The sequence below is a fragment of the Thamnophis sirtalis genome, unplaced genomic scaffold (assembly GCF_051295495.1).
Source record: "Thamnophis sirtalis isolate CommonGarterSnake01/CBP01778 unplaced genomic scaffold, rThaSir2_p1.2 scaffold_86, whole genome shotgun sequence".
In the NCBI taxonomy this organism is placed as follows: domain Eukaryota; kingdom Metazoa; phylum Chordata; class Lepidosauria; order Squamata; family Natricidae; genus Thamnophis; species Thamnophis sirtalis.
In genome coordinates, this window is record NW_028261466.1 from 15794 (window position 1) to 35861 (window position 20068).

General features: G+C 41.6%; 2 protein-coding genes across 2 annotated transcripts; both read left to right on the plus strand.

Annotated features, from left to right (window-relative positions):
* Window positions 1–4567: 4567 nt before the first annotated feature.
* Window positions 4568–10817, plus strand: LOC148042193 (sulfotransferase 1C2-like). The gene is made up of 7 exons (XM_087703209.1): window positions 4568–4839; window positions 4965–5093; window positions 5177–5274; window positions 8438–8564; window positions 8866–8960; window positions 9824–10004; window positions 10621–10817. Exons 1-7 carry the CDS (start codon window positions 4686–4688, stop codon window positions 10731–10733), a joined length of 897 nt encoding a protein of 298 aa, XP_087559335.1. The 5' UTR covers window positions 4568–4685; the 3' UTR covers window positions 10734–10817.
* Window positions 10818–11529: 712 nt separating this feature from the next.
* LOC148042194 (sulfotransferase 1C2-like) lies at window positions 11530–20060 on the plus strand (the record flags this gene model as incomplete). The annotated part of the gene is made up of 7 exons (XM_087703212.1): window positions 11530–11581; window positions 12650–12811; window positions 12926–13100; window positions 13612–13740; window positions 13821–13918; window positions 19213–19339; window positions 19942–20060. Coding segments are annotated over exons 3-7 (645 nt in total), but the record flags the coding sequence as incomplete, so codon positions are not given.
* Window positions 20061–20068: the final 8 nt, after the last annotated feature.

Consider the following 20068-nt stretch of genomic DNA (forward strand, 5'->3'; position numbering starts at 1 on the left):
AAATGGTAGAACCTCTTAGAGAATTATTTAATATGATTCAAACGGAAGGTAAAGTCCCTCCATCTTGGAAGACAGCGTTTATATCTTTGATACCCAAAGAAGATCAAGATACTACTCAACCCAAAAATTATAGACCCATTTCATTACTGAATGTAGATTATAAAATTTTTACTAAAATATTAGCAAATAGGTTAATGTTGGTCATTCAACAATTGATACATACGGACCAAACAGGTTTTATACAAGGGAGACAGATGAAAAGTAATGTCAGATTAATTATTAATGCATTAGAATATTTGGGAAAGAACAACCAGATCCCTGCTGCGTTTATATTTTTGGATGCTGAGAAGGCCTTTGATCGAGTTAACTGGCAATTTCTGCTGAAGATATTGCAAAAAATGCAGATAGGAGATAATTTTTTACAGTCAATTAAAGCAATATACCAACAGCAAACAGCACAAATCATAATCAATGGAAGTTTAACAGACTCTATTCAAATTGGAAAAGGTACAAGACAGGGTTGTCCTTTGTCCCCATTATTGTTTATTATAACTTTGGAAGTATTGTTGAATAAAATACGGGGCTTGGATGGCTTAAAAGGGATCAAGATTAGGCAGCAAGAATATAGAGTCCGCGCTTTTGCGGATGATTTGGTCATAATATTGGAACAACCGCAGGAATCCAGTATGGTTTTAATGAATACGATTAATCAATATGGTCAAGTGTCTGGCTTTAAAATAAACTTAGGAAAAACCAAAACATTAGCTATAAATATGAATATTAAACAAAAGGAAGAATTAGGAGTGATGCTAGGATGTGAGGTAGTTAAAAAAGTCAAATATCTTGGAGTTAACATTTTAATTTCAAATGGGAAGTTATATAAGCATAATTATGAACCACTTTGGCATAGCATACAGACAGAGATGAAAAAATGGGAGAAATTGCACTTATCTTTGCTGGGCAGGATAGCGGCAGTGAAAATGAACATTTTACCAAAATTTTTATTTCTTTTCCAAATGTTACCTATACTTAAAAAAGATGCGAACCTTTTAGAATGGCAGAAGGGTATCAACAAATTTGTGTGGGCAGGAAAGAAGCCGAGGGTAAAGATGAAAATAATGCAAGATGTACGTGAGAGAGGAGGACTGAAACTACCTAATTTAAAACTATACTATGATGCAGTGGCATTATCTGTAATTAGTGATTGGATTCATTTAACCAATGATAGAATATTGAACATTGAGGGACACGATCTGGTATTTGGTTGGCACGCTTACCTGTTATTCAACAAAAAATTGGATAAGAACTTTAAAAGTCATATTTTAAGAAATGCTTTACTGCGGGTTTGGAAGAAATACCAATATAAATTAAATGACAAGATACCCATGTGGGCAATTCCTAGACATGCAATTGAAAATATGAATACAGCACAAAAACAGGACAGATTTACTTACAGACAGCTTCTTACCTCGGAAAGGGGGGTATTACAATTAAAATCTTTAAAGGTATTAAAAGAGGAGAAGGTAGTTCAAACATGGTTCCAGTATGGGCAATTACAGGCTAGGTGGAAAATAGATCAAAAAATTGGTTTTATTCAAGTTGAGGATAATCTGTTTAAACAAATAAGAGATCAAAGCTTAATGCATATAAAGAGGATATATAATGTATTAATACAGATGGATTCGGAAACAGAATTAGTTAAAGATTGTATGATAAAATGGGCTCAAAATATTGAGGAACCAATAATGTTGGATACATGGGAAAGAATTTGGGTAAGAAATGTGAAATTTACACAAGCTCAAAATCTGAGAGAAAATTTTTACAAGATGTTCTACAGATGGCATTTAGACCCTAAAAAGTTGGCTTCTATGTATCCGAATGTACAGCCTAAATGTTGGAGGTGTGGTTCTCTCGATGCTACATATTATCATATATGGTGGACCTGCCAAAAGGTTAAGGCATTTTGGATAAAAATATGGTGGGTCATGCAAAATGTTTTTAAAAGAAGGATAAAGTTTATTCCTCAGTTATTTTTACTAGGTATATGTACTGATTTTACAGTGGTAGAGACCAATTTGATTTTGCACCTGATAACTGCAGCAAGATTGTTGGTGGCGCAATATTGGAAGAAGGAAGATTTGCCTACAATCCAAGAATGGACATTGAAAGTAACAAACTTAGCTGAAATGGCTAAAATATCGGCATATCTCAAAGATTATTCAAATGAGAGATATAAACGAGACTGGAAAAAATGGATTGACTATATACAAAATAAATACGGGACTAAGAAATTCCAGTTAGCCTATGCTTAAGATCAGAAATGATTTAAACTGTTAAAAGTCAGTTCAGTAAGAAGAAGCTAAGTTCAATCTAGAATGTCATTAATTTCTTTATTTCTTTTTTCTCAATAGATTTTAGACTGTGTTAGTTAAAAATCCATACCGTGTACGGGTTCTGGGAAGTCGGGGGGGGGGGAAGGAGGAGGGGGGATGGGGGGGGTGGAGGGAGGGAGGGGTATACACAACAAAAAAAAAATTGTACTTCAATGTCTTAATGATTGACAAATGATGACATATTTGTGTTTTTTTTTTTAAAGAAAAATAAAAAAGTTCTCAAAAAAAAAAAAAAAAAAAAAGATCTACAGTGGGGAGAACTACGTCCACATCGTCTACGGTGGGGAGAACAACGTCCACATCAGTCTCATCATGGGAAGGGTGAAACTAGCATCACAACTACCCGTCAACCAGTCCCAAGAATCAACTCGCTTCAAACAACTCTCCAGATGGAAGCCTCTCATGTTGGGCTTAGCAGTAATCATCTTCACCACCCTCGTGGTAGAGGGTGCAGCCGTCATCAACTCTCAAGCCTTGGTTCCAGAGTTTTTGGATCCTGAAATACCAACTGCCTTTACCCCAGCCACCTTACTGAGCCAGAAGACAGGTGACTGGCCAGAACCATCAGGGAACTTCATTCCCAAATACATGTATTGGAACTTGTGGCCTAAGGGACTTGTGTCCACAGGTACTCATGGCCTATAGGACTTGTGCACCAAGCCCCACCCTGTAATGATGAACTAGTTTGTCAGATGGAGGCTCAGGTCGCAAAGCAGATTTCCACCAAGAAACCCTACATCAGACCAATCAGCGACCCAGAACTGTTGCCACAAAAGACTGAACTAGAAGTTTGAACCTCAAGCTTTGCATGCTTTGTGTTTACACGATTGTTTGCACTGTTTTGATGCTATGCCTTGTGTATCTCAGTTAGTTAGGCAGTCAGTTTGCATTTTTATGCCATGCCTTTGTTTATCTTTAGTTAAAGGCTAGTTGATAGTGGAATTTATAATACCAGGTGGGGAGTGTGCTGTCCCAACAGTATATAGCTAATTTAAGAATTAGAAGCTGTCTCCTTTAAGCAACTATCTCATGGGAAAGATAACTACCTTATGGGAAATGTAGTCCCATAACATGTGACCACATCTGTGCTCCCTGATTGGGCAGTGGGGTATTTTGCCCGGGAAATTGTTTTATTACTGCACACTCACTGAATCGCCATCAGCACTATCAGAAGCAGCTTTGCACCAGCGGCATGGGTTAGAGGAATTAATGTCTTTTTACACTACGTGATGGGACAGATCAGGGAAAGTCAGAAGAACCTCATTACTGAACTGAAAATTTTGTTATTAAGGATTCCTGATAATAAACTTGATCTGAAAAAATATTCCCAAGCGTGGAGTTAACTGGCTGCCCGAGCAGAACCTCATTGCCCGGGGCAGAACAAGCTGCTTTCTGATCTTCTGAGAACCTATTCTCACACAGTGCCACCATTATGGCGTTAATAAGACCTTCTTTCAACATGAGGGACCCTGGTGGACTTCCTTAGGAAAATAATCTGTTTTTAACAATAAAATCTACACAATAGTCGTCAATATTTGGGTTGGACCTAGGAAACTCCACCCTGTCCTCACTCAGCCATTTACCACATTGGATACTCTGTTAGCCCATCCACATCCAGAGGATTGTTGCCATTTTAGGAATAAACCAAAAGGAGAACTTCAAAGACATAAGCCAGGGTAAATATGCAATAGATAAATGTTGGTGTTAGGTTGTTTCTAGACCACAAAAAGTCATGCTAGTGCTCATAACACCAAACATTTACGACATGAGAACTGACATTCAAATGGGAGATCAATAGATATTAGTCTTGTCTGAAGACTATTTGCTGGGAGACCAGTGAGAATGGACTGCTGGGTGAGATAGGCCAGGGGTTTGATCCAGCAGAGCACTGCTTATGTTTAGATTAAATAGAGCTCATGTCTCCGTGTTTTGCATAATGAAGAAATGTGGTGTGGAAATCAAAAGTCTTGGTCAGCACAAAATTATTGTATGTGTACAATTCACTCATCCAGTTGAAAAGGAGACAGAAGCTGGTTACTCAGTTTTCATATATGAGAAATATTAACCTGAAACTTAGTATTTCCAAATCTGCATCAATAGATATGCCCCACCCCGAAAGTTTGGTAAGAGGGAGGAGTAGACAGAAAGCTGAAAGTCCACAACAGAAGTGAAAAAGCAAGTGGATCGGAGATTGTATATTCTGATAACTTTGCTAAAGGAAACAGAAGTGACTAAGAAGTACTATACAATAATATCTCTTTTGCTGTGTTGTAGGTGAACCTCAAATCAGAGATGGAAAGCTGGGAAACCAAATCTATGAAGCCCTCTAGCTTGGTGGAAATTGAAGGAATCCTAATGCCCAGAGAAACGTTAGAAAATTGGAATATAATAAGTGGCTTTCAAGCTCGGCCTGATGACCTTCTTCTCTGCACTTATCCCAAAGCAGGTAAAGAGGAGTTCATGTGAATTATTGGCAGAGCTGTGGGAGAAGGAGAACCAGGAAATGTGGATAGCCATGGCAGCTGGATGAATTCTCTGTTTCCTATAGCTTTTCTCCTTCCTTCCTGCTAGGGACCACATGGATACAGGAAATTGTGGACATGGTCCAGCATAGAGGAGATGCACAAAAATGTGCCCGGGCACCCATTACTGAGCGGAGCCCCTACATAGAACTTTTCCCTCCAAAGCCCATGCCTTCAGGTGAGTCTCTCAGGCACAGAGGGGAAAAAGTAGAATGAAACACTGTACTCTGCAACGTGTGGATGTCTCCTCTGACTTTGCAGGCTTTGAATTGGCAATGGCAATGCCATCCCCGCGAACCCTCAAGTCTCATTTTCCAGTTCAACTCCTGCCAACTTCCTTCTGGGAACAAAAGTGCAAGGTTAGAACTGGGGGGAGAGGGTGTTATTCAAAGATCTGAAATTTATTAGAATTATCGGAGGTGATATTGAAAGATTTGGAACTCTTTACTCAGGTGTAGGGTTTCATTGTGTAATGCTTTCCTACCTTACAGCACAGCACAGGCACTTTTTCAGAATCTCCTCAATCTAACATTTGTTCTGAGGTGAACAAGATCTGTTTTCCAATCTGGTACTTGTTGGACTACATTGCTCACTACCCCCATTCAGCACAACGTGGTAATAGATGGCATTTGCATTTGAAGAATAGCTCAGAGAAACAGGAATTAACTATGTTTGAACAGCCCAAAGTTTCTAAATGTTTTGCTTCTCTCATAAACATTTCATTTGGAGAAGATGATATCACTGAACCTAAGCGGACTCAGAATTTAATCTGATGCACATTTGATCTTGGAATCAATTTCCATTGCCAGGGTTCTACAACATTGTTGGACCTGCCACAATTTAAACCTCTAAATAGAAACGATCCTTGGCTCCATTTGTTGAAAAAGATATAGTTTATTGGAGATCAAGTGTTACTGCAAAGCCTGAACTGAGAATCGTGTGCCAAAATCCGTAAGTTCTACTTTTACATCATAACCAGTGACGTGCAGTCTGGCGAGGCAGGGGAGAACAGCCTCACCACTGTCACCATGAAAAGAAAAAAAATGTAAAAGGAAAAGGCAAGAGCTGAGGTCAGGCTGCGCTAGTTACTGCCTCACCATGGATGACTCTGCTTAACTGTTTAAAAAAGCCTCTAAAAAAGCGCCCTCTTCTATGAGGCAGGAGAACTGCATGCCTCATCTAGTCTGACTTTAGGCGTTTTATGATCACTCGAGCAGAGTTAAGCAAGGGTTAAAAGCCTAAAAATTCCTGACATAGTTGAGGCATGCAGTTCTCCTGCCTCATAGTAGAGTGTGCTCATTTGGGCGGGGCTTCCTCAGAGGACCCGAGGCAAGAGCAGAGTTGAAATCCTCTCTGAAACAGCTGGAAAAGGTATGTGTGGGTCAGAGGGAAGGGAAGGAATTCAAACTTCATCCTCCTGGTGCGGGCTTTGGGCAAAGGCTGGAGGGAACTGCTCTCCCTCCCCAAGTGTAGTTCGATTGCAGGCAGAGCCACGTTGTCTTTTCACTGTAATCAGTGAAGCTGAGCTGGATCCTTCTGGGGCTGGGGAAAAGTGTGTGTGCTCCAGTATGACTCTTTGGCTGGCTTCCTGCCTCCTCCTGTGGTCTCCCTGACTCCCTCCAATCCAACTTTTTGTGTGTGTATGTGTGCTTGTTTGAGAGAGAGTTTGTTTGAGTGAGAGAGGGAATGGGGTAGGAGAGATAGTCCAATCCAACTTCTGTGTCTCTGTGTGGGTGTGGGTGTGTGTTTGAGGGGGGGAGGGAGAGAGGGAGCAAGGAGGGGAAGGGAGAAGAAAAAGAAAAAAAGGAAACTTATGGGGTGTTGGGCAATCTGGTCCTGGGAATTCCCCCCAAAAAAGACTGACCACCTGTTGCTCCGGTTCTTACGGCTTTTGGGGGGGGTTCTTTTAAAAAACACCTCTCCAGATGATCTTGAAAACCTGAGAAGTTGCTTTGTGAGGGGGACAGACAGGCAGCATCATTCAAGATAATCTGGAGAGGCATTTTTTTAAAAGAAATCCCCGAAAAAGCCACAAACTGGAGAGATGGGCGGTCTTTTTTCAGCAGGAAATCCCCAGAACCAGATTGTCCAGGGCCCTGAAGAGGTCCACACTGGGCTCCAGTGGCTGCAAAGTATGGCACGAGGGGCAGAAGCCCCCAAATCCAGCAGGTAGCCTAAGCAAAGGAGGAGGTGGAGAGCTGGGCAGAAGAAGGGGAATGCTGCCCATCTGCTGCCCCTCCCAAAGCAACCTCGCAAGTTTTCAAGATCCTCTGGAGAGGCGTTTTTTAAAAAGAAAATCCTGAAAAAGCCACAAGATCTGGAGAAACAGGCGGTAGATTTTTTTTGGGGGGGGGGAATCCCCAGAACCAGGTTGCCCAGCACTCCAAAGAGGTCCGTGCAGGAATCCAGCAGCTGCAAAGCCGCAGCATGAGAGGCAGAAGTCCCCGAACCCAGTGGGGCAATGCATCTCCAGCGGTAAGCGGCGCGGCTTGTTGCAGCAGAACGCTGTCCTGATCAACTTACCTTATGGCATCCTCTGCAGTCCGCTCTGCATGGAGTCAAGTTGGTGGCAGGCAGCCCTTGCTAGAGTTCCCCCCTTCCATTGCCCAGCTCTCTGCCTCTTCCTTTGCTTAGGCTCCCCACTGGGTTTGGGGGCTTCTGTCCCCCGTGCCATGCTTTGCAAGCATGGTGAGGTGGGGAGAGAGAGAGATCAAGTGGCGATTGGGGCAGGGGAGCGAGTGGCAGAGCTAGGGGAGGGACTGTTCTGGTACGGTGCCACCGGATGAACGGGTACTGAAAGGCATGCCAAATTAGATGAATGAGTACGCATGTACCACACTGGCAGAAACCCACCCCTGCAGCTGACATATATTTGATATGAATGAGGGCATTTTCCCTTTTTCCCTTGATTGTTACAAAACTTCTTAATGTTGTTGCCTAGTTCGGGTAATGAAACATTTGCAAGAAAACAGAGAGCACAAAGGATCCCTCATTGTTATAATACTTTGTCCATAACAAGGTACATAAATCTGGGAACTCATTCTGCCCTCACCAAGGTTGCTCTAATCTGAAATCATTTGCCTGGGAACAAATGAATTATTAAATTAAAGCTCTCTAACTTCTAAGTAACATTGGACTTGCTTACTATCTGGAAGGAAGTTCACCAGTGGTGGGTTCCACCCAGTTTGGCCCTGTTTGGCCGAACTGGTAGTAGCTTGGCGGCCTGGATTGCTGGAACTGGCAGCAACCCAGGCCTGTCATGTCCCTGAACTGGTTCTGCCAGTGGTGCCGTAGGCACTGCCATTTTGTTTTTGGCTTCTGCGCATGCGCAGAGCAATTTCCATTGCATTGTGCATGTGTGCAGCACGCATCAAGCACGTGCGCGGCACATCCCTGAGTGAACTGGCAGTAGAGGCTGCCAGAACCCACCACTGGTGTTCAACCAAAGCCCTGACCCATCAAATAGTCTCTGTAAATTGAGTTTCCATCAACTTATATTCTTCATAAGTTTTATTTTCACAGATCATTTATGTAGCCAGAAATCCCAAGGACTGTGCTGTCTCCTATTTCCATTTCCAACGCATGCTTAAAACATTTGACGATCCAGGAAAGTGGGAAGATTTTCTGCAGAATTTCATTGCTGGGAAAGGTAAGTAGAAGCTATTTATGTAAAGAACAAAGCTTCTTACCTGCATGTTTTAGGGGAGTAGGTGATCTTGATAACCCTTTCATTGAATTTTATAACACAGAGACAAGTGGAATTTTCTGGTTAACAACACACATTGTGAGGAGTGAACAACTTCTTGTAAAAAAAAAAAGATAAAACTACAAGAAAAGCCCATGTTAATTATTTTCTAGATTTACAGTTTGGGAAAATGGCTGAAGCAGATTTGGATACTATATATTATTTTCTAATTTCTAATCTGATTTTTTCCTTCTTTTTTCTAAAGTTCCTTATGGCCCATGGGTTGACCATGTTCGTGGTTGGTGGGAGGCTAAAGACCTTCATTCAATTTTGTACCTCTTTTATGAAGACATAAAAGAGGTAAGCATCTCTCAGACATTTCTATGTACAGACATACTCAGGTGGTATTTTCCACTAAAGAGAACCTTAGGGCTTCTAACTATTAATGATCATTTTTAAGGGGAAAATATAACTCAATTTTATACATTTGGAAAATCAAATCCTATACATTATGATCAGGTTTAAATACAGGCCTGTTAATCACAAAATACACATACATACCATCCATAAAGCAGAAGATTGGCATCTGAGTAGCACTGTATAAAAAAAGTGTTTTTTTTCCCCAATTGCAATCACTTGCAGAACCCTGGGATTCCACGCAATCATATTTGAAAAGATGGCTATAGATTGCTATAACAGATTTGGATTTCAAAGGGAAAAGGTTAATTGTTTTTTGTTAATTGTTTTTCCTCATTCTTTCCACTGGTCTATTTTAGTCCATCACAGCAGTCCCCAAACTTTTGGGTGCCCTGAACTGATTCTATGGAGAGCATTTTTCTGTGGACCAGCTGGGAGTGTGATTTTGTGGTTACGCATGTGCACAGATGGGGCTTTGCTTGTTTCCTGTCAGGCTACTGACTGATGTTGGTTCATGGACTGGGGGTTGGGCATTCTGAGCATTTGGTCTATCACAAGTCAAAGAAAATCTGAATGCCTTATTAATTGGACAATGTAAACATGAATGTGATTTGGACAATGAGAACATTATTTTGGGAAAAGCTGAATGAGTGGAATGAAAAGTTCCTAATGATGCCAACAAAACACAAGATGTGAAGAACACAGAGAAACATGTTCTCCTCAACAAGACTTTCTATAAGATGGGACTAGATTCTCACAATCTAATTCATGTCATGTCTCGTTCTAATCTTTCTTTTCCTTCCCAGAATCCAGCTCGGGAAATCCAGAAAGTAGCTCAGTTCCTAAATATAGAGCTTTCAGAATCAGTCTTGGATCAGATTGTGCAGCACACCACGTTTGAGAGCATGAAAGGCAACCCAATGACTAATTACACCAACGTACCTTCAGTTATCATGGACCAAAATGTGTCACCCTTTATGAGAAAAGGTGGGAGAGTAACTAATTTCTAGCTGCATCTGATGGGAAGGGGAATGTGTTGTGTTGTGTTGAGCAGTTGGAAGAGTAAAAGGGAAGTAGTATATTGTGGACCAGAATAGTTCCCCAAATAACTAGAAAGAGGTGACAAAAGAGCCTCGGTGGTGCAGTGGTTAGAGTGCAGTATTGCAGGCTACTTCTGCTGCCTGCCTGCAATTTGGCAGTTCAAATTTCACCAGGCTCAAGGTTAACTCAGCCTTCCATCCTTCCAAGGCGGGTAAAATGAGGACCCAGATTGTTGGGGGCAATAGGCTGATTCTGTAAACTGCTTAGAGAGGGCTGTAAAGCACTGTGGAGTGGTATATAAGTCTAACTGCTATTGCTATTGCTAAAATTAGAAGGACTTCTTAGCAGTCAAATTGGTTGAGAAAGAGTGCAGAAATTTGTTGTGTCAGAAGAGTGTTTCTCGGCCTTGACCAGGCTAGGTTATGTAGAGTTCAACTCCCTGAGGTCTACACATTTTAACATGGCCAAGAGTGAGAAGCACTGGGTTTAAAGAAAAAATGCTGGAAATTCAGATTGTTGAGGTTTTTCCCTTCTTTCTCTAAATTGTTTTACTCATCACTAGGCACCGTAGGGGATTGGAAGGACCATTTCACAGTGGCTCAAAGTGAACGGCTTGATGAAATCTGCACTCAACAACTAGGCAACACTGACCTGAAGTTCCGCACAGAGCTGTAAACAGACCTTCAGAGTGCCTTCAAACAAAGACTTCTTCATCAACTAATTTCTACTTGAATTAAATAAAGAACTATGAATTTGCAAGCAATGGTGGAAGGTCCTTTTGTGATGGGTGGGCTTGCCATTTTATAAGCCTTTCTCTTGGAAAGGAATTGCCCTGAGATGAATGGAAAGAGTTAACCTCATAATCACTCGCTCTGATGATGAGATAAAGAATGAGGACATTTTATTTGAATAACCTTGTCCTTTCCCCAAAGATGTCAGAGAGGCACACACAATTTGCACTTTACTCTTACATAAATTCAGCTTGTGCATTATGCAAGAAAAAAAAAAGCGTAAGAAAATAAAGATCTAAATTATAACCAAACGTAGCATCTCATTCTCTCCATGTCCTGATCAGATTTCTGTTGGGAGAAAAACATGCGGCAAATGGCCATTATCTACAAATCTTACTAAATTAATCTCCAACTGTTACTCTCTTGGCCCTGCTAACTAAACAAACACTCATTTAACAACATTTTTTCAGCCTTTTGAAGTTACAACAGCTGCTGAAAATGCGGTACTTCTGACCTTCCTCGGTTGTCCAAGCACCCACTTGGTCTCATAATCACAATCTGAGCATTTGGCAACTGACATTTACACTAATGGTGGTTGCAGAGTCCCACGGTCACCCGAATGCCATTTGACACTCTGCTGGCTTTCCACAAGCAAGGTCAATGAGGAAGCCTTCAGGGAAGGCTTGCTTGTTAAGTCACAGGTTGTCTTGGTAAGTTGCACCACCTCCCGCTTGATAGAAGTCACTCTGGGCTCCACCATGGTCAAACCTTAACCTGTCCACTAGCCTGCTGGTAAGCTGTCTGTGAATTACTATCGAAGAGAATATCTGTAGCTCAGGGTTGAACTATGGGGTCTTTGGTGCTTTCTTGAGCTTGGTGGTTTTCTTGCAGACATTTCATTACCAAATTAGGTAACATTATCAGTGTTAGGAGGGAGTGGGGTTTGCTCTTACTTTTAAATACCAGCAGCTTGTCCTGACAGAGTGAGGAATGTTTTGCTTTTTCATTTATAATAAAGTCCCACTCTTGGATTTGTTTTTAATAGTCTGTTAAATATTTGGAGCAAACTTGTATTCTGGTTCAAATTAACAGAAATTAAATCATCATAGGATTTAAAACTTTATGACAGACAGCTATAAATTACATGATTAAGGGTCACAGCACCAGGTTAGAAATTGGAAGAATCTATGTTCTAGTCCCACCTTAGGCATGAAAAGGGATTGGGTGATTTTGGGCCAATCAGTCGTCTCTCAGTGCACAATGTCAGGCTTGGGTGACAAACCACTCGGTCAAATCCTGTTGCAATAGATTGACGTTCGCTTGATTGGGAAAAAGTGAACCCTGCACTTGCAGGAGAAACACTAGGAAGGGCGGGGGAATCATAGGTATTTGAGGTAAGAACTGACAGGGATTTCCTTTCCTTTCTTTTCTCCTTCCCCCTTCCCTTGTTTTATAAACCTAAAAGGGATATGACAGGAAAGGGGCAAAATGGCATAGGCTACCAGATCTGCCCTGCAAAAATCTGGATATGCGCTTTATGGCAGGAAATTTTCCACATTGCTTTCCTGCCATCTGGTGTTCATCTGAAACTGTGCAGCTCATTTGACAACTCTTAGATTGTGGCTGTATGGCATTTGGGGCAGAGGAGGGAGAGGCAAGCAGAACTCTGGACTTCAGCCGCAGTTCTGGAAACCATGTCATATATTTCAGAATAAAATGCTTAGGACTGTGTTCCTAATCCAAGATAGGCATGTCTTCCAAAGGGAAAAACAAGGATATTTAGGATATATATTTCAAATTGCAACACAGAAGAAGCCCAGAAGAGGCTTACTCACACCCATGGCAGTTTAACTCTTTCAGAGTCAGAGACTTCATTCAAAAACCCTGGCTTAAACACTGTGTGAGAAGAAACACACGCCCTGCATTCCTGCTGGCACACCCAAAGATCACTTCAGGACAAGAGGCAGAACGCTCAAGTCAAAGGAGGACATCAGACGGCCTGAGAGATTAAGTGGAGAGTTGGTAGGTGCTATGACTCTACCGCCAACTGATGGTACCCACGAGAACAGACCAAGGGGACTGGTGTCTGAGGCTGGTGGTGGGGCTAAAATTAATATTTTCCCTTTTTCCCATCAGAAGATGGACGTTCAGATGGGAATAGAAGCTATGGATCCTGCATCCATCAAACGCTTACAGTTGGTGGAGCTTGAAGGAGTTCCTCTACCTGAGACCACAGTGGAGCAATGGGATGTTATAAGGGGTTTTAAGGCTCGACCCGATGACCTTCTCATTTGCACGTATCCCAAAGCAGGTAAGTATGATTAAAGGAGACACGGGATATAGGTACAGAGGGGTATAGAAATGGAGGGAGAATGAGAACCACTGGATTTCCTCCGTAACTTGTTGCCCACTGAGACAACTAGGCACAAGAGCAGTTTTTCCCCGAACACCATCACTCTGCTAAACAAGTAATTCCCTCACCACAGTCAAACTATTCACTAAGGCTGCATTACAATTACTATTATTCTTCTCATAGTTCCTATCACCCATCTCCTCCCATTTATGACTGCAGTACTGTAACTTGCATCCTAACGATTTATATTGATATTGATTGTTTCCTGACAGCTTATCTGCATCCTATGACTATCATTGTATTGTACCTTATGATTTTTGAAAAATGTATCTTGTCTTTTTATGTACACTGAGAGCATAGGCCCCAAAGACAAATTCCTTGTGTATCCAATCATTCTTGGCCAATAAAGAATTCTATTCTATTCTATTCTACTCCACTCCATTCCATCCCTTGCCCCTTTCCTTCCCAGGGACAACATGGATGCAAGAAATAGTAGACATGATCCACCAGGAAGGAGATCCTCAGAAATGTGCTCGGGCTCCCATCTATGAACGGATGCCATTCATAGAGATGTGCCCCCCCAAACCCATCCGTACAGGTAAGGAAAAATAATTGGCTCCGGAGAGTTTGTGAGCAAATGGGAAGTGCAGATCTGAAGATACCATTCTAACTTTTCAGGTTTTGAAGAAGCAGAGGCCATGCCCTCTCCACGCACACTCAAAACTCACCTGCCAATTCATCTCCTACCCTCTTCCTTCTGGGAGCAGAATTGCAAGGTAAGGACTCCTGACTGATGTATTGAGACCTGAGGGGACGAAGGGACTTGGATAAGTCTTGGAAGATACATTGGGCTTTACCACATTCTAAACCTCTGGGATTGCAAGCCACCCCAACAGAGAATAAACCTGGTTTGCTTTGGTTTACTTGATCCTCATATTGTTTATGAACTATAAGCTGGGAGAGTGGGGATTCTTGAGCCTAGGGTTAAGGGTCAACTTTTCAAGTGAAGCTATGCACATGAATACCCTTTGCTTGGGAAACAGAGATGGCATAAGGCAGAGGTGGCCCTTTTATGACTTGTGGACTTCAGCTCCCACAATTCCTGAGCCAGCCTTGCTAGCTCAAGAATTCTGGGAGTTGAAGTCCACAAGTTGAAGGCCTTGGTTCCCCACCTCTGGCATAAGGAAAAGTAAAATTCTCATTTGTGGAAGTTCTAGAGCAGTTAGAATTTGGGGCATTTTCTTTCACCATCAGAGTTGCTATCTAGGAATGCCGATAGTGTGCGCTGCATCAGAGGCACATGGTTTTCTACTCTGGTTGAAAAAAAATCCCTGTCATAGCTAATTGTGCATATAACTTTGTTTGAAGCTCAGTCCTGCAAGCTAAGTTTGTAAAACACAGAATGGATGCAATTAAGGAGAAAGTTTGCCCATGACCCAGCTTGTAAGTTTGCCGCAATCAATAAATATCGGTGTAGATCTGCCATGAATAAGTTGCCATTTTATGTCTTTAATTATTAGCTAAGGAGATCATGGATGATAATCTTTAGCTCAGAGGTTGAATCGGGCTGACCAAGAATCTGCTCTTTCCTTCTTCCTGCAATACCTCAAGTAAAGCTGCTTGCTTTACCTCTTCCTCCCAACTATGACAATACCTACATTTCCCGAAAAGGGGGACGTTGTTGACACAAGGCAATCAAAATCAAACAAAGCACTTCTAATATGGCCAGCTGGAGTGCTTGCTAATGCAGTCTTCCTTGGGAAGAGATACTTCGTAGTTGTTGCTTCCTTTCTGAAACTGGATGATGTGATGTAAAAGTTTTGTCAAGATAATTTGGTCCATGCAGATGGAGTGGGGGAAGGAAGCTTGTTTGGCCCAATTCTTTCCCTGAAGCACAAGGCAGGAATGATCGTAGTTTTTCAGCAAAGTATTAGACAAAACCCCTCATGGTATTTGGATCACCAAAGTTATGAAATGCAAACCAGAAGTTTGTACCATCTGATAGATTTGCAGTTGAATAGAAAATTGTGCCTCTTCAATAGAAAGTGAAAATATTTATATTGATGTATATCATGTATGTATGTATGTATGTATGTATGTATGTATGTATGTATGTATGTATGAATGTACTCCTAGCACATATGTACTAGTCGTTCCCAACTCTAGGGGACAGTGCTCATCTCCATTTCAATGCCGAAGAGCCAGTGCTGTCAAAAGACATCTCCGTGGTTATTATGTACTAATATTAATTACTTGACAGAGGCGATCCATTCAACAGTAAAGGTTTATTCAACATCAACTAAGCACAAATCATGACAGAATAGAGGAACTCCGGTTTGACAGCTCTTTTATATCGGAGCTGTCAAACTAGCAACCAATCAGAACATTAGCTTCCTTAGGCACTGCCTACATTGACCGACCAATCCTGTCATTGGGTGGAAATGACTGACACTTCACATTTGCCCAGCCTCAGACATAACAGTGGTCATGTGGCTAGCATAACTAAATGCCGAAGGCACACGGAACACTATTACCTTCCCACCAAAGGTGGTTCCTATTTTTCTACTTGCATTTTTACATGCTTTTGAATTGCTAGGTTTGGCAGAATCTGGGACAAGTAATGGGAGCTGTCTCTGTTACACTAGCACTAGGATTCGAACCACCAAACTGCTGACCTTTCTGATTGTCAAGCTCAGCATTTTAGCCACTGAACCTCCACATATATATTTGTGTGTGTTATATATATAGAAAAGCTTAGGAGCTAGAATTCCTTGGTTTTCATCCTCAATGCTTTATTGATCAGCAGGGCGGTTCCGCGGTGGGGCTGAGGGAAAGGATCAGGCTGATGCCAGCTGACCATGGGTGTGCACAGGGCCTGAAGCTGAGGCAAAAACACCAGTCTTATCATCTGATTGTCAGCATGGCAGGGAAAAGGGTGAAGCAGGCCCCAGGCTCTGGCCTGCAGAAGATACATGATAATCCTCCAGCAGAGGTTTGAGAATCACCGGACTTGTCCATACACAGATTATTTGCATCTGAAAAACGTATTTAATTTTTCTAAAATAAATCTTACAGCTTCCCTATCAACTCCCCAAACTTAAAACTGACCACTTGCTCCACTCGGTCTCCATTGATAAGCAAGGGCTGGATGTCTGATCTATTCTTTCTATAGTCCACTATAAGATCCTTGGTCTTATTGGTGTTAAGGACCAAGTTATTGTCTCCACACCATGAAAGCAACTGGTCCACCTCATCTCGATAGGCAGACTCATTCCCCCTGGAAATTAGTCCCACCAAGGTTGTATCATCTGGAAATTTAGCCATAGTATTACTAGCGTGAGTGGAATTGCAGTCATGCACATAAAGACTATAGAGTAAGGGACTCAACACGCAACCCTGTGATGTACCAGTATTAAGAATAAGGGCTGAAGAGATATGATTACCTAATCTGACCCTCTGAGAGCAACCGGACAGGAAATCCACAATCCAAGGACAGATTGAATAAGAAAGCCTAAGATTCATAAGTTTAGACACTTGTCCATGTGGAATGATTGTGTTAAATGCAGAACTAATATTTACAAAAAGCATCCTCACATAGCCCCTCCCCCTGCTGTTTCAAATGAGTCAGAGTAGTGTGAAGAGTGATGGCTATAGCATCCTTTATAAATCTATTTTTTTCTGTATGCAAACTGGTGTTTATCAAATGTATGCGGAAGACCAGAAATGGCATTCCAGCAGACCAATTTCTCAAAGCATTTCATGATAGGAGAGAGTGATACTGGTCTGCAATTGTTGAGGTTATTGATAAGGAACTTCTTTGGCAGTGGAACAGTGGTGGAAGCCTTCAAGCAAGAGGGAATAGTGGACTGGAATAAAAACCGATTGAAGATTCTGGTAAAGACTCCAGCCAACTGATCAGCACAGTCTTTAAGCACTCGGCCAGAGATACCATCAGGACCGATAGCCTTTCTAGGGTGCACAGCCCTCAGAATGCTCCTCACCTCCTCTTCCTCCACAGTGGGTTGGGGGCTACAATGGACTGGTGGCTGTATTTAAGCTGTCTCTGATGTCTCCACTTCAAAGCAAGCAAAGAAATGATTCAGCTCTTCTGCCAATGAAGCATCACCCTCAACAGGGATGACATTGGTTGGTTGATGGTTGGTAATTTTTTGAATCCCTTGCCCCACCTGCCTCATGTAATTACTATACAAATTATCCTCAATCTTCTCTAATATTCAGTCTTGGCCTTCCAAATACCTTTCTTCAGACTGGCTGTGACAACACTGTCTCTTGCCCCAGCACCAGACCTAAAGGCCTTGGTTCTGTCACACAAGAAGCACTGAACTTCCTTGGTCATCCAGGGCTTCTGATTGGGATAGAACCTAATACATTTCTCCACTGTGATAGTATCTGTGCAATATTTGATATCGCACAGAACAGTTGCAGTGTGCTCCTCTAGGTCTGGGTGGTAAAGGAGGTTCCAATTTGTATTCTCAAAACAATCCTGAAGTTGTTGGGAAGTATCTTCTTGCCAAGATTTCTCTGTCTTTATTATAGGCAGAGCCCATCTCTTAAGAGGGATGCATGCTGGTGCTAAAACATATGATCTGATTGCCCCAAATGTGGTAATTGTATAACCGTATAGCCATGTTTAATTTGGTATATACTTTGTCCAATATATTTGGTCCTCTATACTTAACATGCTGGTAGAATTTGGGGAGCACTGCTTGTAAATCAGCCTGATTAAAGTCCCCCACTATAATATGGACAGCATTAGGATCCTTATTCTGTTGATTACTAACAGTGTTGTACAAGAATCCCAAAGCTATGGTAATATTGGCATCAGACTGCAGTAATCAAAACCACGCTGAACTCCCGTGGAAGATATATGGGTCTACATTTAAGAGTCATATACTCCAGATCCAGAGCAGTGGCTGTCTACAGTCTTTATATTGATACTCCAGCTTTTGTTCACATAAAGGTTTGAACCTCTCTCTTTGCTTTTGCTGGATTCTCTATTCCTGTCCTACCGGTAAGTTATGTAGCCTTCCAGCTCAACAGCTGCCTAAATGTGCTTCCGAAACACTGAGTTAAGTAAAATAAATCCATGTGATTACATACTTCATTTTAGTGAAGTGGACTTGTATCTCCAGGTTCTCATTTACTGTTTATATGAAAAATGCTCATTACAAAACATAAGATTTCATAGCTGTGTTTTGAGTTATGTGCTTACTGAATCTGATTAATGGAAAGACACTGGTTGACTCTAAGAGAAATGTTGGATTGCCTTTACCACACAAACAAACCTAAGCAGTGAATAATAGCTTACATCTGAACTTGTAATGAATGCCATCCCCTCCACATATTTAATGTTGGCTCTGTCTCCTCAAACTGATATCTAATTGTGCCATGGGCGACCCATTTGTGGTTGAATACACCCACTGTAAATGAGTTCAGCTGAGAATTAGCAATTCTAGAATCTGCAATTAAGAGTGCAGAGTTGCTGAAAAACAAGGTGAACCAGAAGGTTGAATAGACTAATGACTGATAGTGGATTTTCCATATTTGGGGGCTGAGAAGATAATATAGCAGATACTTTTCATTTAATATATGCTCGCCTGAGAACCTGTCTGGCATCTTTTCTAGCAGATGTAAACATAGAATAGGCTCTATGAAAACATTGTTTGAACGACCACAAAAATGGCAACATTGGTGTGAGTGACTCTTCCACTGGAAATCAACTTATTATTGCTTATGACAGAAGAGAGACATAAGAAACAAGATTGTAGTAGCAATAGTACCTAGACATATACGGCTTCATAATGCTTTTACAGCACTCTCTAAGCAGTTTGTAAGCATATGTTCCGACAGGCCTGGGGCTAATGAGCTTTTGTCCCCTCTCGAATGGTATGGCTGTTGTGTGCTTTTAAATTGTGTATTGTTCTGTTTGTCTTTTTTTATTCCTTATTTGTACCCTCCCCTTGACTTGGATTGTGAGCCGCCCTGAGTCCCCTTGGGGAAAAGGGCGGCATAGAAATTCAATAAATTCAATTCAATTCAATTTTCCCAGATTATTTATGTGGCCAGAAACATCAAGGACAATGCAGTTTCCTATTTCCACTTCCATCGGATTAGCAAATTGATGCCAAAGTCTGGAAATTGGGATGAGTTTCTGGAGAAATTTGTTGCTGGAAAGGGTGAGTAGATATTAGAGGTACTAGAATGCCAGTGAGATACAATTAATTGTGCTCTGTATGAGCTTGCAAATCCTTCAGTGTTTCCTTCAGTAATAAGCAGCTGTCTGACTGACTGACTGACTTTCTGTCTACCAATCATCAGCTTCCCCAGGCAGGTGGCCCCCAAATGTTTTTGAGTCCTCCAGTTTGGAGGATCTCCAGTTCAGAATGCATATATTTGCACATGCATGTGTGTGTATGTTACAAAATAATCAAGGGTCCTGTCCTTTTTCCTTCTACATTTTCCTCTCTCTCCTAGAGATCCTAGAGAAAAGAAGAAGTTCAAAAATGACAACAGCTTCACTGGGCTTGGCCACATGTCCAATTCTTTTAAAAGTTAAAGAGAAACAACTAATGTCACTGCTAGATAAGGAGATAGGAGACAAGCAACAGAAGGAAAGGAACAGTAAATTGGCACAAAGAAAAAGGGGGGGAGGGAAAGTGGATATTGGTTCAGTGGCTGGATCACAGCAGGCTCACGATTTATCAACCTCTACTAAGAGATGGAAGGAAATGTATGCTGAATTTAATTCCTCTAATTTCTTTTTATTTTATTTTTGCAGTTGCTTGGGGCTCCTGGTTTGACCATGTTCAAGGTTGGTGGAAAGCTAAAAATCGTCACCCAATTCTATATGTCTTCTATGAAGACATAAAGAAGGTAAGTGGTTTGTTTTTGGACTCTACATCTAT

Excerpts from the sequence above, each read along its gene's own strand:
- LOC148042193 (XM_087703209.1), top strand. The coding sequence starts at position 4,686 with ATGGAAAGCTGGGAAACCAAATCTATGAAGCCCTCTAGCTTGGTGGAA. Across the intron at positions 5,275-8,437 it reads TCTGGGAACAAAAGTGCAAG|ATCATTTATGTAGCCAGAAA; the intron begins GTTAGAACTGGG and ends TTATTTTCACAG. Across the intron at positions 8,961-9,823 it reads TTTATGAAGACATAAAAGAG|AATCCAGCTCGGGAAATCCA; the intron begins GTAAGCATCTCT and ends TTTCCTTCCCAG.